The sequence below is a fragment of the Urocitellus parryii genome, chromosome X (assembly GCF_045843805.1).
Source record: "Urocitellus parryii isolate mUroPar1 chromosome X, mUroPar1.hap1, whole genome shotgun sequence".
Taxonomy (NCBI): Eukaryota; Metazoa; Chordata; class Mammalia; order Rodentia; family Sciuridae; genus Urocitellus; species Urocitellus parryii.
The window spans coordinates 31771551-31788475 of NC_135547.1; the positions used below are offsets into that span (position 1 = coordinate 31771551).

At 37.4% G+C, this 16925-nt stretch overlaps 1 protein-coding gene across 1 annotated transcript in view; it reads right to left on the reverse strand.

Moving 5' to 3' along the window:
- Positions 1 to 1548: 1548 nt before the first annotated feature.
- Dock11 (dedicator of cytokinesis 11) overlaps positions 1549 to 16925 on the reverse strand; it is a 152413-nt gene continuing 137036 nt past the window's right edge. The window contains exons 50-54 of the mRNA XM_077793613.1: positions 12378 to 12588; positions 11820 to 12010; positions 11209 to 11309; positions 9778 to 9916; positions 1549 to 1911 (exon numbers count right to left, since the gene is read on the reverse strand). Coding sequence (XP_077649739.1) covers positions 1792 to 1911; positions 9778 to 9916; positions 11209 to 11309; positions 11820 to 12010; positions 12378 to 12588 — 762 coding nt within the window. The 3' untranslated portion in view covers positions 1549 to 1791. The remainder of the gene's footprint in view (positions 1912 to 9777; positions 9917 to 11208; positions 11310 to 11819; positions 12011 to 12377; positions 12589 to 16925) is intronic.

Genomic DNA, 16925 nt, shown 5'->3' on the forward strand with positions numbered 1-16925 from the left:
TCCCATTAAAATACAAAATTAATTTTCAATAAATAAGTTCATACTCCCCTAAAAGTTTTTTTTTAAATTTATTTTAGTAACAAGGAGTGAACATATAGATGCTTAACCACTGATCAACATCTCCAGTCCTTTTTATTTTGAGACAGGGTCCTGCTAAGTTGCCAGGCTGGCCTTGAAATTGAGATCCTCCTGCCTTACTTAAGCCTGACCAATTGCTGAGATTACAGGTGTGTGCCACTGCACCTGGCTCTCCCCTAAAAACTTAAAAATGACATGGAGCCAGGTACAATGGCACATGCCTGTAATCCCAGCACCTCAGGAGGTTGAGGCAGGAGGATTGTGAGTTCAAAGCCAGCCTCAGCAACATGAGGCACTAAGCAACTGAGACCCCGGCTCTAAATTAAATACAAAAAAGGGCTGGGGATGTGGCTCAGTGGTCGAGTGCCCCTGAGTTCATTTCCCAGTACCACCCCCCCCAAAAAAAAGACATGTTTAGAAAAATGTCCAAGCCAGAGCATAATCCCTAATACTTCCCTTATCAGAAAGTATTTTAAAGCCAAGGCTCTGTGTAATCCATTTATATCTCAATGTCTATTTTTCATCCACAAAACAGGCTAGACTACGTAATGAAAGTAAGTCTAGAACTTGAAATGTACAGGAGGCAGCCAAAATTCTTAGGATCATTTATATCTTGGTTTCTCCTGAATTATTTAGGTAATCTGAGATTTCTTCATACATAGGAATATAATCCCAAATTAGCAGTTGCTAACCCTGTGGTGGTTATGTATACTGACCCAAGACATACTGCAACCATTAAATTCTATCAAAATGCTTGATAACCTTGCAACTGAAGAAAATAATCATTACAAAATTCCCACCTTGGACTGCTGATAAAGTTTTGAAGTTGCATAGGATGTACTGACTGCAATTTCTCAGAAGTGTTTTATTTAGTTTTATGGACACATCCAGACCAAGTTTGGCAACAAATACTGCTTACTGGGGAAACCTGTGCCCTGTATAAATCCCTCATCTTTTATGTGGGAAAGAGAGCAATAGGAATACTCAGCAACACCACATTGAAACAGCAAGGAATAGTAAATTTGGCATAGAGGATATATATATATATATATATATATATATAGCTTGTAAATATATATATATTTTATAAAAATTATATATATATCATAAACTTGGCATGAAGGATATATATCCTTTCATTCTGATAATTTTCTGATGAACAATTCATTTGGTTCCTCCAGTCCAGCCTTGACTACTAACAGGCAAGAATTCAAGTTGTCCCCCAGTTTGAAATATCCATGTTTTGAAATATCCATGTTTTATGGAAATTTTAATCAAATTTCTCCCCCCAAGGATTAGTATGATAATGAATTGAGCTTCTTATTGAGGAAAACGTTAAATTCAAAATATTATATCCTTCACTTCTAATTACAAATAAGTTTTACCTTTTATTGGGTTCCATTATACAATTTTACATAGTACCTTTATTGTTTTAAGCAATAATTAAGCAAAATGAATTAACATTTCTGAGCTCTACTTTTCAGCATATAGATTTACCTAAAAAAGTACAAACCAAGCACAGTGGTGCAATTTCCAGGCACTTTCAAGTTGCTTAAATATTTACAAATATGTAAGCACCCTGTTTGAAAGCATGAAAATTTTGGTGTCAGGAGGAAACACTCCATGTATATCAAATCTTCAAATTTCAGCATTTGCACAGCTCCAAATATTCCTGAGAAATTCAGTCTCTCTGTCATTTACATCCACATTTCTTCATACTTCTGTGTATCTTGGGGAACCATAACCTCTGTCACTTGATGTACCACTAATTGCACAAAATACATGTAATGTGTTGCTCATCCAGGGAGAATGCATTGTGTCTTCTTGTAATATCTAAAACAAAAGAAATCCACATGGTTATCATGCAGAAAAATAGCTACTGCCAAAAAAGAATGTGTATATAAAATTACAGGCATATTTCAATTCATCACTGACACTGAGCTATTTAAAATGACAAAAAGCAGAAAGAGTAAAGAATAACATTACCGACTTAAGTCTTCAAAGCTGTTTTACAAAGGCAGCATATCAAAAAAAGCAGAAAAAAATCTGGTTACTTATTAAGAAAAACAAAAGATCATAAATGCAAAATTCAATAAAAAGCAAGAGATAATGCAATCTTAATTTTTTTTCAACAGATGGTCAGCATAAGATCTCTAACAGTGGACTACTCGTTGATGCAGAGTTTATGGATCATCTTCTAACCTAGTGGTTCTCAGAATCACTTGTTGGACTGTTAAAATATGTAGATAGCATACTCCTTCCCTGTAGACTTAGAAATAATACTAAATTAAGAAAAGAGTGAGAATCACATATTTTTAAAGACACTATGATTATATGAGCTAAATGATACAGAAGACTTTTCTGGGAAATGGAAGAACTTCATCAATATAAAATATAAATGTTATATTCCCATAAGTATATAAATGTATACAGATTTTATGCTTAGATTAGATGGAGGGTAAGAATAGTGTACACATTATATGCAACTTCTTTTAAGTCCTAACATAAATCTCAAGCTTCTATTAATTGGTCTTAAAGATAAACTTTGTGGGCTGGGGTTGTGGCTCAGTGTTAGAGCGCTTGCCTAGCATGTGCCAGGCGCTGGGTTTGATCCTCAGCACCACATAAAAGTAAATAAGTAAAATAAAGGTATTGTATCCAACTACAACAACAACAAAAATCTTTAAAAAAAGATAAGCTTTGAAGCCTCAATATTAAACCCTCAAATTGGTCTATGATGGCAGTATTGAATCATCTTATTTGTGATGTTACAAACCATGAAATTTAAATAAAGCCTATAATAGAGAAATTTCTTTAAAAAAAAATGTTTGTTTTAGTTGGAAATGGAAACAATACTTTTATATTGTTCATTTGTATGTGGTGCTGAGGACCAAACCTGGTGCCTCATACATGAGGGGCAAGCGCTCTACCAGTGTGCTACAACCTCAGCCCTGAGAAACTTCTTTTTATAAAAGCCTCATAACAGCTAGGTGTGCTGGCTTTGAACTCGAGATCCTCCTACCTCAGCCTCCAAGCTGCTGGGATTACAGGCATGTGCACCGCACCCGGGCTTGTTTTACATCTTTTGTGAAGAAGTTTTGCTGTTTTTTCTATGCATTACAAATAATAGAAATTTTTCGACCAGTTTCTAGGAACAAATTTTGTAGTCTATTTGATAACAGTATATACTTCAGAACGGCTATATTGAAGAGAGGTACAACCCATTGTTCTCAGGGCTGAGCTTGAGATACAGATGGTAAAGGAAATGGAAGGCTTCCCCGATTTCCTAGTTATGATCACATGGATGGTTTAGGGAGGAAGGGAAAAAGGAGCCTCTGAAAGCTATCAGTAAAGAGGGAAGACTTGGAGCTGTTTGTACTCATTCCTAAGTAGGCCAAGAAGATACAGAAAGCAGATTCCAGGATCAAACCAACAAGATTTCCAGCCATTGCCGGGTACAGTAGCACACGTTTGTAATCCCGGCAATTTGGGAAGCAACGACAGGAGGATCATGAGTTTAAAATCATATCTATATCTATATGACCGAGGATGTGACTCAGTGGTTAAGCAACCCTGGATTCAATCCCCAGGGGGAAAAAAATTTTTAGTGATCAAGAATGGATATATAGGCAGGGCCCGGTGGTGCATGCCTGTAATCCCAGCAGCTGGGGAGGCTGAGGCAGCCTCAGCAAAAGCGAGGTGCTAAGCAACTCAGTGAGATTCTGTCTCTAATAAAATACAAAATAGGGCTGGGGATGTGGCTCAGTGGTTGAGTGCCCCTGAGGTCAATTTCTGGCACAAACAAACAAACCACCAACGGGTACATAGGAGATTGGAGTGGTTGGACTCATTAAATATATGGAATGATGAAAGTCTGGCTGACTGATTCTCGGTACTGAGATGAAAATGGTTGGAAATGACGTAGAAATCTAGTGCAACCTTGGGCTAACTGCGATTAAATTTCTCAGAGCACTTTTCTTTTCAACAGTACTGGGAATTGATCACAGCTGTGTACCACTGCACCTGGCTTCCCATAGCTCTAAGAAAAAGCAAACAAAATGAACTCAGAATTTCACTGAAAAATTGACTAGCTTTCGGTTGTTCTAGTCTCCCTGCTCTGGTTTTCCTCATCGCTGTACCACAGTTCCTTGGTTACCAAGCACTGGATGTATTTGTAAGCCTATCATTTGTGACAGTTTTCCACAGCAGGTGACTGTCTTCAAGCAATATGAAATGCAGATTCTAGGACAAATTCAGGGCCAACCTTAAGAATATATATACTCTGTTTGGGCGTCATAGTCTATAATCCCAGTGACTCTGGAGGCTGAGACAAGATTGTAAACTTGAAGCCAGAACCTGTCTCAAAATCAAAAACAAAAAGGGCTGGTGATGTGGCTCAGTGGTAAAGTGCCTTTCAGTTGAATCCATGGTACCCATGCCCCCACCGAAAAGGAAAATATATTCTCTGAAAGGTTATAATTGTCCTTGTTTACTTATTTATTGGTATTGGGTATCGAGCCCAGGGACACTTCACCACTGAGCCACATCCTCAGCCCTTTTTTGAGATGGGTTCTTGCTAAGTTGTTGAGGATTTCTCTAAATTGCTGAGGCTGGCTTTGAACTTGTTTGTGGTCCTCCTGCCTCGGCTTCTTGGGCCGATGGGATTACAGGTATGTGCCACTACACCCGTCATTTCTTTTAATGATTTTCAATTTCTTTATTTGTGCCAGGGAGTGAATGCAAAGGCTCTTAATCACTGAGTCACATCCCCAGCCCATTTTAAAATATTTTATTTAGAGACAGGGCCTTGCTAAATTGCTGAGGCTGGCTTTGAACTTGTGATCCTTTGGCTTCAACTTCTTGAGCCACTGGGAATACAGGAGTGCGCCACCATGCCCAGCTAATTTCTTTCCTCCTAAATTTGGTGCTGTAGATCTGTTATGGTTTGACAAGAGATGGTGACCCCAAAGCTCCTATTAATGCAGGAATATTGTGGTGAGAGGACTAGATTATAAAAGAGCTGTAGCCTAATCAGTCCATCCTAATTTTAAAGGACTTGTGCTTGGTGGCAACTCTGGGCCCTTGGAGGTGAGGCTGCAAGAGGTGGGTCACTGGGGGTGAGTTCTTTGGGACTCATTCCTTTTTTTTTTTCATACTGAGGATTGATCCCAGCCACTCAAACACTGAGTCACATCCCCAGCCCTCTTTTATATTTTTATTTAGAGACAAGGTCTCACTAAATTGCAGAGGCTGGTTTTCAACTCCTGATATTCCTGTCTCAGCCTCCCAAGCTGCTGAAATTGCAGGTGTGCAACACTGCAACCAGTTACATCTTTTAAAAAACTTTTTAAAAACATTTTTTGGTACTTTTAGTTATATGTTAGGATTCATTTAACATAAAAGCATTATTATTATTATTTTAGAAAAAGGAAAACGGTTTAATGCTTTGTTAGCAAAGGAGAAACACAGGGGACTCCTGTCCCAGAGGCTGTGATTCTGTCCTTCAGCAGGAACACGGGGCTTTTAAACAGGTGACTCAAAGGCTATATTCCAAGTGTTCTCTGCTGGAGTTGTAATTCACTTGTTACTTTGGAAGATTGTCATTTCTGAGATCTTTTGGTACCATCCCCAAAGTCTGGGTTACTTTGTTGCTATGGTGGGTGTGTACTCAAAGACAGAATGAATCTACCTATGATGGCGAACGATGGTAATCCTGTTTCCTCCGAGATTAGGGAGGAGCACAGAGAGAGGAAGAGAGAGAAACGTGTTCATTTTTTAAAAAAAAAAAATATTTTTTAGTTGTTGATGGACCTTTATTTTATTTATATGTGGTGCCGAGAATCGAACCCAGTGCCTCACTCATGCTAGGCAAATTCTCTACCACTGAGTCACAACCCCAGCCCCCAGAAACGCATCCATTTTAAAAATAAGTTGCAGTGGCAGAGCAGCAAGGGCTATATTCCAAGCATGAAGTGGACACTGTTACATTTCCCAACTGTCATTTCTACATTCAATTTCTATGGGAAAATGGGTGACAACATCTCCAAGCTGCTTCCTGCTGAAAGAGGGCAAAGTTAGAGAAAGTAACCCAAAGTCCTTCTTCTTTATGATGTGGGGCATGGGCAGGTAAGGGTATTCAGTATCAGTGTATTCAGTATCAGGATAGAGTATAGTTTGCTCTAATTCAGTCCCCAGGACTTCCCCTTTCCCTCCCCTCTACACTAGTTTTGTTTAAGTATCTTGTGGATATACATAAAGGTAAGATTCACTGTGGTATCATATATGTACCTAGGGAAGTTAGATCAAATTCATTTCACTATTATTCCCTTATCCTGTCCCTCCTCCCTCCCATCAATCCCCTTCTTCTATTCTACTGATCATTTATTTTGATGGAATTCCCCCACTGGGGATATTCTCTTTCCATGTGGCTCCACCCTCCCCCTCTCTGCTCCCAGGAGCCAAGAGCTGAGCAACTCCCCTCCACTGTTGCCCTTACGCCATGATGCAGTGCCTCACCTCAGGTCCAAAGTGATGAAGTTGGCCAACCACACACTAAACCTCTGAAATCATGAGCCAAAAATAAACTTTCCTCCTGTAAGTTGATCTTGTTGGGCATTTTGGTCACAGCCATGAAAAGCTGACAGAAATTGTACTGAGAAGTGGGGTCATCACTGTGACTAACCTGATGGTTAACATGTGGTTTAGGAGAAGTTGGAACTGTGTGTGTTTAAAAAATGTGGAGATAAGGCTGGAGAAGCAATAGAATATTGTTAGCAGAGCTTAATGTGTGATTCTGGTGGGAGCTCAGAGGATCAGAATGAAAACAGCAAGGGCTGTACACACGATGTTTCAAAAGGGAATGAGAAATCTACTGGGAACTGGATTAAAGGTCACTTGGGTTATATTCTGGTAAAGAGGTTATCTACATTTTGTCCATGTTCTTATATTTTGAGAGGCTGGATGTAAAGGTGATGGATTAATCTGCCAGAGGATGTTTCAAGGCAACACAGCATTCAGGTGGTGTTATGGATATTGTTATCAGCTTTTAATCAGGTTTTCTGTGAGAACTTGGAGCAGAAAGCAGAGAAGGATTTTAAAAATTTGCAATTTGGCCAGAAACCAGTGAGCAAAACTGGGGACAAGGTAGGTAGTTGTGGTTGTTGAAGAAATTACATCCCTTAAAGAGGTGCTAAGTCTTTGCAGATACACTAGGAAAGATAGCTTGAAGAGATCTCTCAAATTGGAAAGACCACACCCATCACAGCCTCAAGGGTATAAAAGTAAAAATTCTTTTGAGATCAGTGAGGTACCCTGCTGGCACAGGGGGGCCTAGGAAGTTTTTTCACTATGCTCAGCTACTCAGACGGCTGCAACCTTGGTCCAAGGTAGCCTGATGACGTTTCCAGCTGGCAGCAGATGGTGATGCTGATTCTTCAGGATTACAGAATGTTGGAGTTAAGAGGTCATGGAAGTTTCCACCAAAATTTCAAAGGCAGGCCTGAGAGGCCAGGCAGTGTTGCAGGTTTGGAGTTCCTGTGGGCTTCCCCTGAGAGGGTGATGCATAAAGCTGTAAGAAGGAAGCTGCTGCTGCAGTGGAGGCCCCCCACCCCAAAGATTAAGAGATGCCAGTAACGTGGAATATTTGAAAAGGAAAGCTGCTGACTGCAGACAGAGACAGGCAAAAAGAGAGATAAGTGGGCTCAACCAGCAAGGCCAAAGGAGCAGGAATTCCCAAGCCCTTTGAAAAGTACATCAAGCAGCCATACGCCCCAGATGCCTGAGGTGAACCTACAGGAAATGTTTGCCTGGCTGAGTTTAGGTCTTGCTTTGATCCCATCGCTTCTTTTCATGCTCCAAATTCTTTGTGTGTGTGTGGGGGGGGGGGGGATGCTGGGGATTCAACCCAGGGCCGTGTGCATGTGAGACAAAGCATTCTACCAACCGAGCTATATCCCCAGCCCCTAATTCTCTTTTGGAATGGAATTTTTTACTCTGTTCCACTATGCATAGTATATATATAACTTGTTTTTTTTTTTAATTTTTAAGGGGATCATAGCCAAGTTTGCCTTGAATCTCTGATAAGACTTTAGGTTTGGACTTTGGGCCAATGCTGGAACTATTAAGACCATAGGGACAGACTTTTAGAAATGGACATAAGCTTTTGGGGGCCAGGGTCAGAATGTTATGGTTCAGTATGAGGTACCCCCCCGAAGCACCAATATTAATACAGGAATATTCAAAATGATATAATTGTGAAAGCTATATCCTAATTTGAAAAAAGCCTTGTGTACTCATTATCTCTGAGCCCAAGAGGCATGGATGGAGGAGGTGAGTCACTGGAGTTGTGCCCTTAAGGACTGCATCCTTCCCCCTGGCTCCTCTCCTTCATTCTCTCTGCTTCTTAGGCACCACAAAGTGAGCACTTTTCCTTTGTTGCTAGCCTTCTGTCATGATGTTCTGCCTCACTTCAGGTGAAGTGATAAGAGTCAGCCAACCATGGACTTGAACTTCTGAAACCATGAACTTTTCCTCCTCTATGCTAGTCTTGTTGAGTGTTTTGAAAGATGGAACCCAAGGCTTCAGGTATACTAGGCAAGTACTCTACCACTGGACTACCATCACAGACCCATCTTTAATTTTTTTTTTCTTGGTGGTCCTAGGAATTGAAACCAGGGGCACTCTACTACTAAGCTAAATCTCCAGTCCATTCTTATTTTTTATTATAAGACAGTGTTTTGCTAAATTGTCTAGGCAGGTCACGAACTTGTGGCCTCTTACCTGAGGTTGAGTTGCCGGGAGTACAGGCAAGTGCCACTACACCAGCCCCATCTTTATTTCTTAAATATTCAGTGTTTATAATGTTACTAAAGAAAATATTTATTTGGTGTTTTTATTAGCAAGGAAATGAAGGAGACTTTATGATAAGGTTAAAAAGCTCAGTCACTGAGGGACCAGTCTGACATGTTGCAACTTTTATGAACGTGATTAAAATGTTAAAATGGTTAAGGGACAATGCATGTACAACGTGGTTGCATACATGAATTTCAAGGCCCCAATATAGGAATGGATCTTACCAGCATAGTTCAGTAGTACTTGGGTTTCCATAAGGGTCAGTAGGTCTATAAATGTGATAATTAGTGATGACATAATTTGGCTGTGATAATCAGGTCTTTGCTTTTCTATTATTCAGGCTGTTTTGTTAGCAGTAAATATCCTAACCTCCAAGTGATAGATTAAAATGCTAAGTTTACATAAACATAGTTTTCTAAGCTGTAAGGGTAGGAAGACAATCCCCCAAGTTTTGGAAATAACTCAGGATCTCACCTAAACTACAGTATGTAGTTTCTGACAGCCAAGACAGGAATAGTATTTGGGGACTTGGGTACTGAGCTAATCATTTCATTTCTTTAGTATTCTTCTTGAGAGAATCTAACCCATGTTCACAGTAGATCTATTCAGATTTGCTCAGCTAGTGCCTCTAATATTGTAGCACAAAGAACAAAATGGTTTATTACTGATAATTGCTTCAGTAACAGTTTTAAATAATTGCTTCAACTTTGATTACAGAGAACATGAACAAATTTTAAAGTACAGAACAAATAATTTGAACAAAACATATTTAAAACTATAGATTTTCGTCCAGTAACACTTTAGGGACTCCAGATCATGTTTTCATTTACAACCAGTCTTAATACTTGCCTGCTCATGAATAATGTCAGATAATTCTTTCACCATGTCTCTGAAATTTGACTTTAGCCCTTCATGGTACTCAAATTGATCCTCTTTAATTAGTCGCTCATTTAGTTCAAGTGCAATGCTGCATGCTTGTATGAATTTCCTATGGATGGATGACAAAGATAAAGGTTTCATTATTTATTTTTAGGAAGTCTCACTGACAATCAATTTGATAATTCACTTTAAGCATGACTTGCCCAGAGGGAAACAAGAGAATTCTTTATTTTCTCACTGTGCATTTGTTAATGTCACTTTCTAACTTGAAATACATTCTCCTTTTCCACCTCTGTCCTGATTTCTTATCTCCTTTAAATCAAAACACATACCCCCTAGGAAGCCTGCTTGCTCAGTTATTTACTTGTTATTATGCCACTGAAGTTGTGCTAACATTAGTTTGTATCTGCAGACAGTAAGTCATTCATTCAAAAAGAATTTATTTTCAGTTTACTATATGCCCATTACAGTGTTAGATGCCATAGGTGTGAAGAATATTTCTTGGGCAGGCAAGAGTGGGGATAGGGAGTTGAAGAACCATCATAAAAGTATTTTTTTTCATTATTTTATGTGTTTATGTTTAATGTCCACAATTATAGTGTATGTCTGAGGAGGCAAAGTACCTCATTGCCCATATGTTTTATATCCCTGTCTTAGCAACTAGTAGAGTTTTTTTTTTTTTTATAGGATCCAGGCAGGCATTATTAATAAGTATTGGTGAATGAATGACTACTGGTTACTCTGCAACCTGGAACAGCTGATAACACACAAACAGGAAAAGTAAATGGCATGTCAGGAGCAGATGAGTAGATAGGTTATCATATTTATCCTTAGTCTGTTTGACGCAACTGTTTCTCGTGTTCTGAATGTAAACTGTTTATAAATTCAACAGATTTTCAAATGTAAGGTTCATTCAGACATACCTTAGCTTACGGGGTTGCTTAGTGCACACAAGATATTGTATGTCCTAGACTGGCAGAATCCAAGTGGAAGCAAGAATACAGGATAGGAGTAAGAGCCTCTGCAACCCTTCCAGCCCCACTTTTACTTCTACCCTAAATGGTCTGAAATGCTATAACACAAGGTCAATCGGGCAAAGAAGGAAATCAAAAAATGAATGTAGGTTTGTGTTTGTGTCACTTACAATATCCAAAGCAATAAAATAAGTTGGCACATTTAATCTCTTGGGTCACTGGGGCATTGTTAATATCCTGTAGCATGAAACAGATTATGTATTTCCTCACTACTTAAAGTACCATCCAGAGGTCACTTAGCTATTACAAAAGTACACAAAGAATGTCCTTTTTTGTAGGGGTATTATCTGGTAAATACTTTGTTGTTGTTTTTAGAAGAAAACAAGGAAAAAAAATATGTCTCATCTAAAAATTACTAAATGCTTACCTAAACATGTCTTTCAACTCATTTACTTTCTTAGGTGGATACTTGATGGCTTGACTATCATTTAAGAAAGCCCTTGCATATGCTAATGGACCAGCATTGACCTAAATTAAGAAAGGAGAAAAGCAAGAGAATTATCAGCATGTAGTCAGAAGAAGTTTTTGCATTTCTCCTTTTTATTAAAATAGCTCAAGGGCCAGAAGCATGGCTCAGTCACACACTGATTTTCCAGCATGCACAGGCCCTGGGTTCCATCCTCAGCACCAAAAACATAACAAAACTATAAGAAACCTATATCTGAGAAGTTTTTTTATGCTTACAACAAGTTTATGTGAAAAATCATTAACTAAAGCACATAATCTGGAAAGATGATACTCTAATTAAATTAGTTAATGATTTCTGATATGTAAATATAGGGCTTGGTTAGTCAGAGGGATTTGTTTAACGTCTTTTGACATTATGGAAATTTATAGAAATTAAACATAATTTCTTAAGTTAACAAATTATACAGGTTTTTGCACTCAATGAGAGCATAACACACAATTACAATTAATGCTTGCTCTATGCCTGTGTGAAAGCAAGAGAAATATTAGGAAGTGTTTAACAAAACTTACCTGTACAGATACACAGCCCTGTAATTTGAGTTGAAGCTGAATCATATCCACATCAGTAGAGGAGCAAAGCTTTTGCAGCTCTGCAGTTCTATCTTTTATTTCATCAGTAGCAACATCAATTGGCTTTAAATTAATCTGCTGTTCACAGTGTATTGGAATTCTCTTCTTCACGTAGGGAAATGAATTTGAAGCTATTAAAAATGTTAAGATTGATTTATTAAGTTTAGAAATCAAATTCAAATAGTTGAATTTTTAAAAAATTCACTGTGCTTAATTCTCTCCATGCTTTTTCTAGAAGATGCCTAAGGTATTATATAGAATTTACTGCTTCAGGATTAAGGGATAAATTCCCTTTATGAGACATGTCTAAGCAATCATGAATGACATATGGGAAAATGATGGTTTATCACAAGGACATGTTTGTACAAACTTATAACTGAACAGTAAAACAACAAATGATTACAATTTCAGTTACAAGTTCCTGCTGGCCAGCTGGTACTTGTGTTTATCAAAAAGGACCATGACAAATAATAAGTTAACATGAAAAGTCCTACTTACTAGTCAAAATGGTCCGGCGTTTACACTGTTCTTCTATACAACCTTGCTTTTTGCCTGATAAAGTATAAGGAGCTTCAAAAACAAATCTGTTGATATTATGATTTCTTTCAAACTCAGTCTTTCTTTCTGTGAGTTCTTTGTCATCAAAGTAGGGCTTCACATAAGTGACTTGGATATGAGCATATTTTGGATCAAGCTCTTTGGCATTTACCTATAAAATAAGACAAGTTTTTAATTTTTTTTAGATTCAATGGAAGGGAAAATGAAATGTAGGTAATTTACTCCTTTGAGATCACATGAGAATCACTGCCATTATGATGGTGCTTCCAACTGAGTAAACACCTGGAGGAGGTCTTCATTTCTTTTTTAAGGATCATTTATTTCTGATTATAAGAACTTACAGAAACCTATTTGGAGACTACAGAAATGTAGAAAGAAAATAAAAATTACTGTAATCCTATCATCCAACAATGACCATTATTCACATTTTCATCTAATATTTTTTCTATGCATATATATTTATTCAGAAATCTGATATCATGCTAAACATTTTTTGTCATCTGACTCCTTAAAATATTTTAAAATACTTAATTGTGTGAATTCTACCTGAATAAAAATATCTTAAGAGTTCTATATTGGAGTAATTGATTATTGTGTGTGTGTGTGTGTGTGTGTGTATGTGTGTGACAACACACACACACACACACACACACACACACATACATACACACAGAGATAGACAGATACTGGGGATTGAATCCAGGATACTCAGCCACTGAGCCACATCCCCAACCCAACCCATTTTATTTTTAATTTTAAGGAAAAGTCTCACTAAGTGGCTTAGGGCCTCACTAAGTTGCTGAGGCTGGCCTTGAACTTGCAATCCTACTGCCTTAGACACCCAAGTCACTGTGATTACTGGTGTGTGACACCACAGCTGGCTGATATTTTTAAGTTGCTTTTCCAACTTTTTTTTTTATTACAAATAGTGTTTTTATGAACATCCTTGAATTTAAAACTATGTTTATTTTTTTCTGATTTTTCCTTAAGATAAATTCCTAAAAGAAAATTTCTTACTTAAAAAGTTTACATGATTTTAAGGATTTTGGTATATATTATCTGATTACCCTTCAGAAAAGCTTACTAATTTAGACATTCACAAGCAGTGCTGGAAATTATGAGTAGGTACTCTTGACTGAATTATTTTAATCCTATCCTATGGAGAAAGGGGAGGACAAGAACACACAATGATTCTACTTTAGAGCCACAAAAGTCTAGGTTGTAGGGTTGGGGTACAGTTCCACGGTAAAGTGCTTGCCTAATATTCATTAGGCCCTGGGTTCCATCCCTAGCACTGCAAAAATTAAATAAACAAAACAACACAAAAAAATCTCTAGCTGTAGTTGTGAACCATTTCATGAGTGATCTAAATTCCATGATGCTAGATGTAAATCCCAGCATCGTCTCTGTTAGAGATTCATTGAGGACTCTCAACCCCTCATTCTAAGAGTATCTTCATTAACTCTATAGACAGTTCCCAGGATCATTTTCCAACTATATCTGCCTTGATCAATATCCTTGCCCCTCTCCAGAAAAACACACACACACACACACACACACACACTTTCCATATCTCTCTCCCTCCACCCTCCACATATACAGGAGGATGGACAGGACAGATTAAATTTCTTAGAATCTTTTAATTTCTCCAAACCATTCTATTTTTTTGCCTATCTCCAGAATTTTTTTTTCTCCCATTAAAAAAAAAAAGGTAGAGTTCACCAGAGAGACCTGAGGGAAATTTACTGGCATTGAGACAAAATATAAAAGGGAAATTAAAAAGAGGTGAAGTCTGGTGTCTGACCTTAATAAGTTTATATATACATTATATATATATACACATATATATTATATTATATATACATATATATATAATTATATATAATTATATATTTAATAGTACACAGGGTATATACAAATAGCAAAAACTATTTATTTACAATCAAGACTCTGATCTCAATCCTTAGGGGTAACCATGACTGACAATTTTGTATAAATATTCCTGAAATTTCCTGAGCTTGTATAAGTATATGTGAATATCCAGGTTTTATACAAATATGTCATACTAACCACAGAGTCCTACATCTCACCTCTTTTTCCCTTTTATAACAGATCTTTTTGGGTTCATACTGACACTTATATAAATCTTTCATTTTTTAAATGCCTAGGTGACTATATCCATTATATGGGAAATACCATCATTTATTTAGCCATATGGACATTTAGACTGCGTCCAGGTTTTTGCTATATAAATTTTGCATCAGGGAATATCCTTAAACATATTCTTATGTATGCACATCTACAAGATAAAATTTTAAGTGAAATTATTAGGCTCAAGGACACACACAGTTAAAATATTGGAAGATAATACCAATTCACCTCTTTAAGAGGAGTATTTTATATTGCCTATATCCTTAAGCAGATTTTGTTCTTTGGCAAGGTAAAAGAGTGTTTTATACATTTTATTTCCATATAGTAAAAAAAAAAAATCAAGTCCCTCATGTAAAAGGGCATAATATTTGCATGTAAAACATATACATCTTCCTGTATACTTTAAATCATTTCTAGATTACTTACACTATCTAATACAATGATAATGCTATGTAAATATTTGTTAGACTATAATTTTTAAGGAATAATGACAAGAAACAGAAGTGTATTCATGTCCAGTATAAATGAGTCTTTTTAATACTTTTGGTTGACTCTATGGATGTGGAACCCCATAGGTAGGAAGAACATTTTTTTTGGTGGTATTGAGGATTGAAACCATGGGTGTTCTACCACTGAACTACATCCCCATTTGTTTTTATTTTGTATTTTGTGACAGGGTTGGCCTCAAAGTTGCAATTCTCCTGCTTCAACCTCACTTGGCTCTGATGGTAATTTTCAAAAGAAAGAACTGTACATGATGTGTGTTACCTACAGGAAATGAATAGAATATCATGCATAACAATGTCAGGACTCAAGCAGCCTGTTGGTGGTTTGTCACCAGCATTTTGGGCAGGTTTTCAGAGGTGGATAAAAAGAGAAAAATGCATATTGTTCAGAAAGTCTGGCTCTGGAGCCTGGGGATGTAGCTCAGAGGCAGAGAGCTTGCCTAAATGTAAAAGGCCCTGGGTTCAATTTTAATATAGCTTAAAAAATGAATTTAAGAAGCTTGGATCTCCATTACCTTTCCATTTACACAGTGCTCAATACTGTGGGAGCAAACTAAGACTACCTGGCTGCAAAGGGAGGAAATCTATCATCTTAAGTTGGTAAAACAATACAAAATAGTGAAACTAATAAGAAACAGGTTTTGCCAAATACTAATTTTGAACCTATCAGCAAATCTATTTTTTATTTTATTATTTTTTTATTGGTTGTTCAAAACATTACAAAGCTCTTGACATATCATATTTCATACATTAGATTCAAGTGGGTTATGAACTCCCAATTTTACCCCAAATGCAGTTTGCAGAATCACGTCGGTTACACATCCACATTTTTGCATAATGCCATATTAGTAACTGTTGTATTCTGCTACCTTTCCTATCCCCTACTATCCCCCCTCCCCTCCCATCTTCTCTCTCTACCCCATCTACTGTAATTCATTTCTCTTTTTGTTTATTTTCCCATTCCCCTCACAACCTCTTATATGTAGTTTTGTATAACTATGAGGGTCTCCCTCCATTTCCATGCAATTCCCCTTTTTTCTCCCTTTCCCTCCCCCTTCATGTCTTGGTTCAATGTTAATCTTTTCTTCCTGTTCTTCCCCCCTGCTCTATTCTTAGTTGCTCTCATTATATCAAAGAAGACATTTGGTATTGTTTTTTAGGGATTGGCTAGCTTCACTAAGCATAATCTGCTCTAGTGCCATCCATTTCCCTGCGAATTCCATGATTTTGTCATTTTTTTTAGTGCTGCGTAATACTCCATGGTGTGTAGATGCCACATTTTTTTAATCCATTCATCCATTGAAGGGCATCTGGGTTGAAATATTTTTTTGTTGTCAATGGACCTTTATTTTATTTGTTTAAATGTGGTGCTGAGAATCAAACCCAGTGGCTCACACATGCTAGGCAAATGCTCTACCACTGGGCCATAACCCCAGCCCCAGCAAATCTATTTTAATTGTCTTTAAGCATATGTTCAAGATAAAACCATACACAGAAGATATATGTCAATCTACATAGTGATGATTATCATGGTAGACAATGAAGTGTGTTTACAATTGCCAGGAGATTTTCATTCTGGCCGTAGTGAATGCTTCTTATGTACAAGGAACTCAAACCAATTTCTCTATATTAACTCATTTAATGTGTAAAACAACCTCATAAGGAAGGTACTATTATCATCACCATCTGACTAATGAGATAAATGAAAGAGAGGGATCAAATACTTTCCCATGGTCATGTAGCAGGCAAGTAACAAGGAATGGGGATTGGAATTCTGGTCTCTCAGACTCTAAAGCCCCTATCTTTCTTTCTTTTTTTTCCCTGGGAAGGG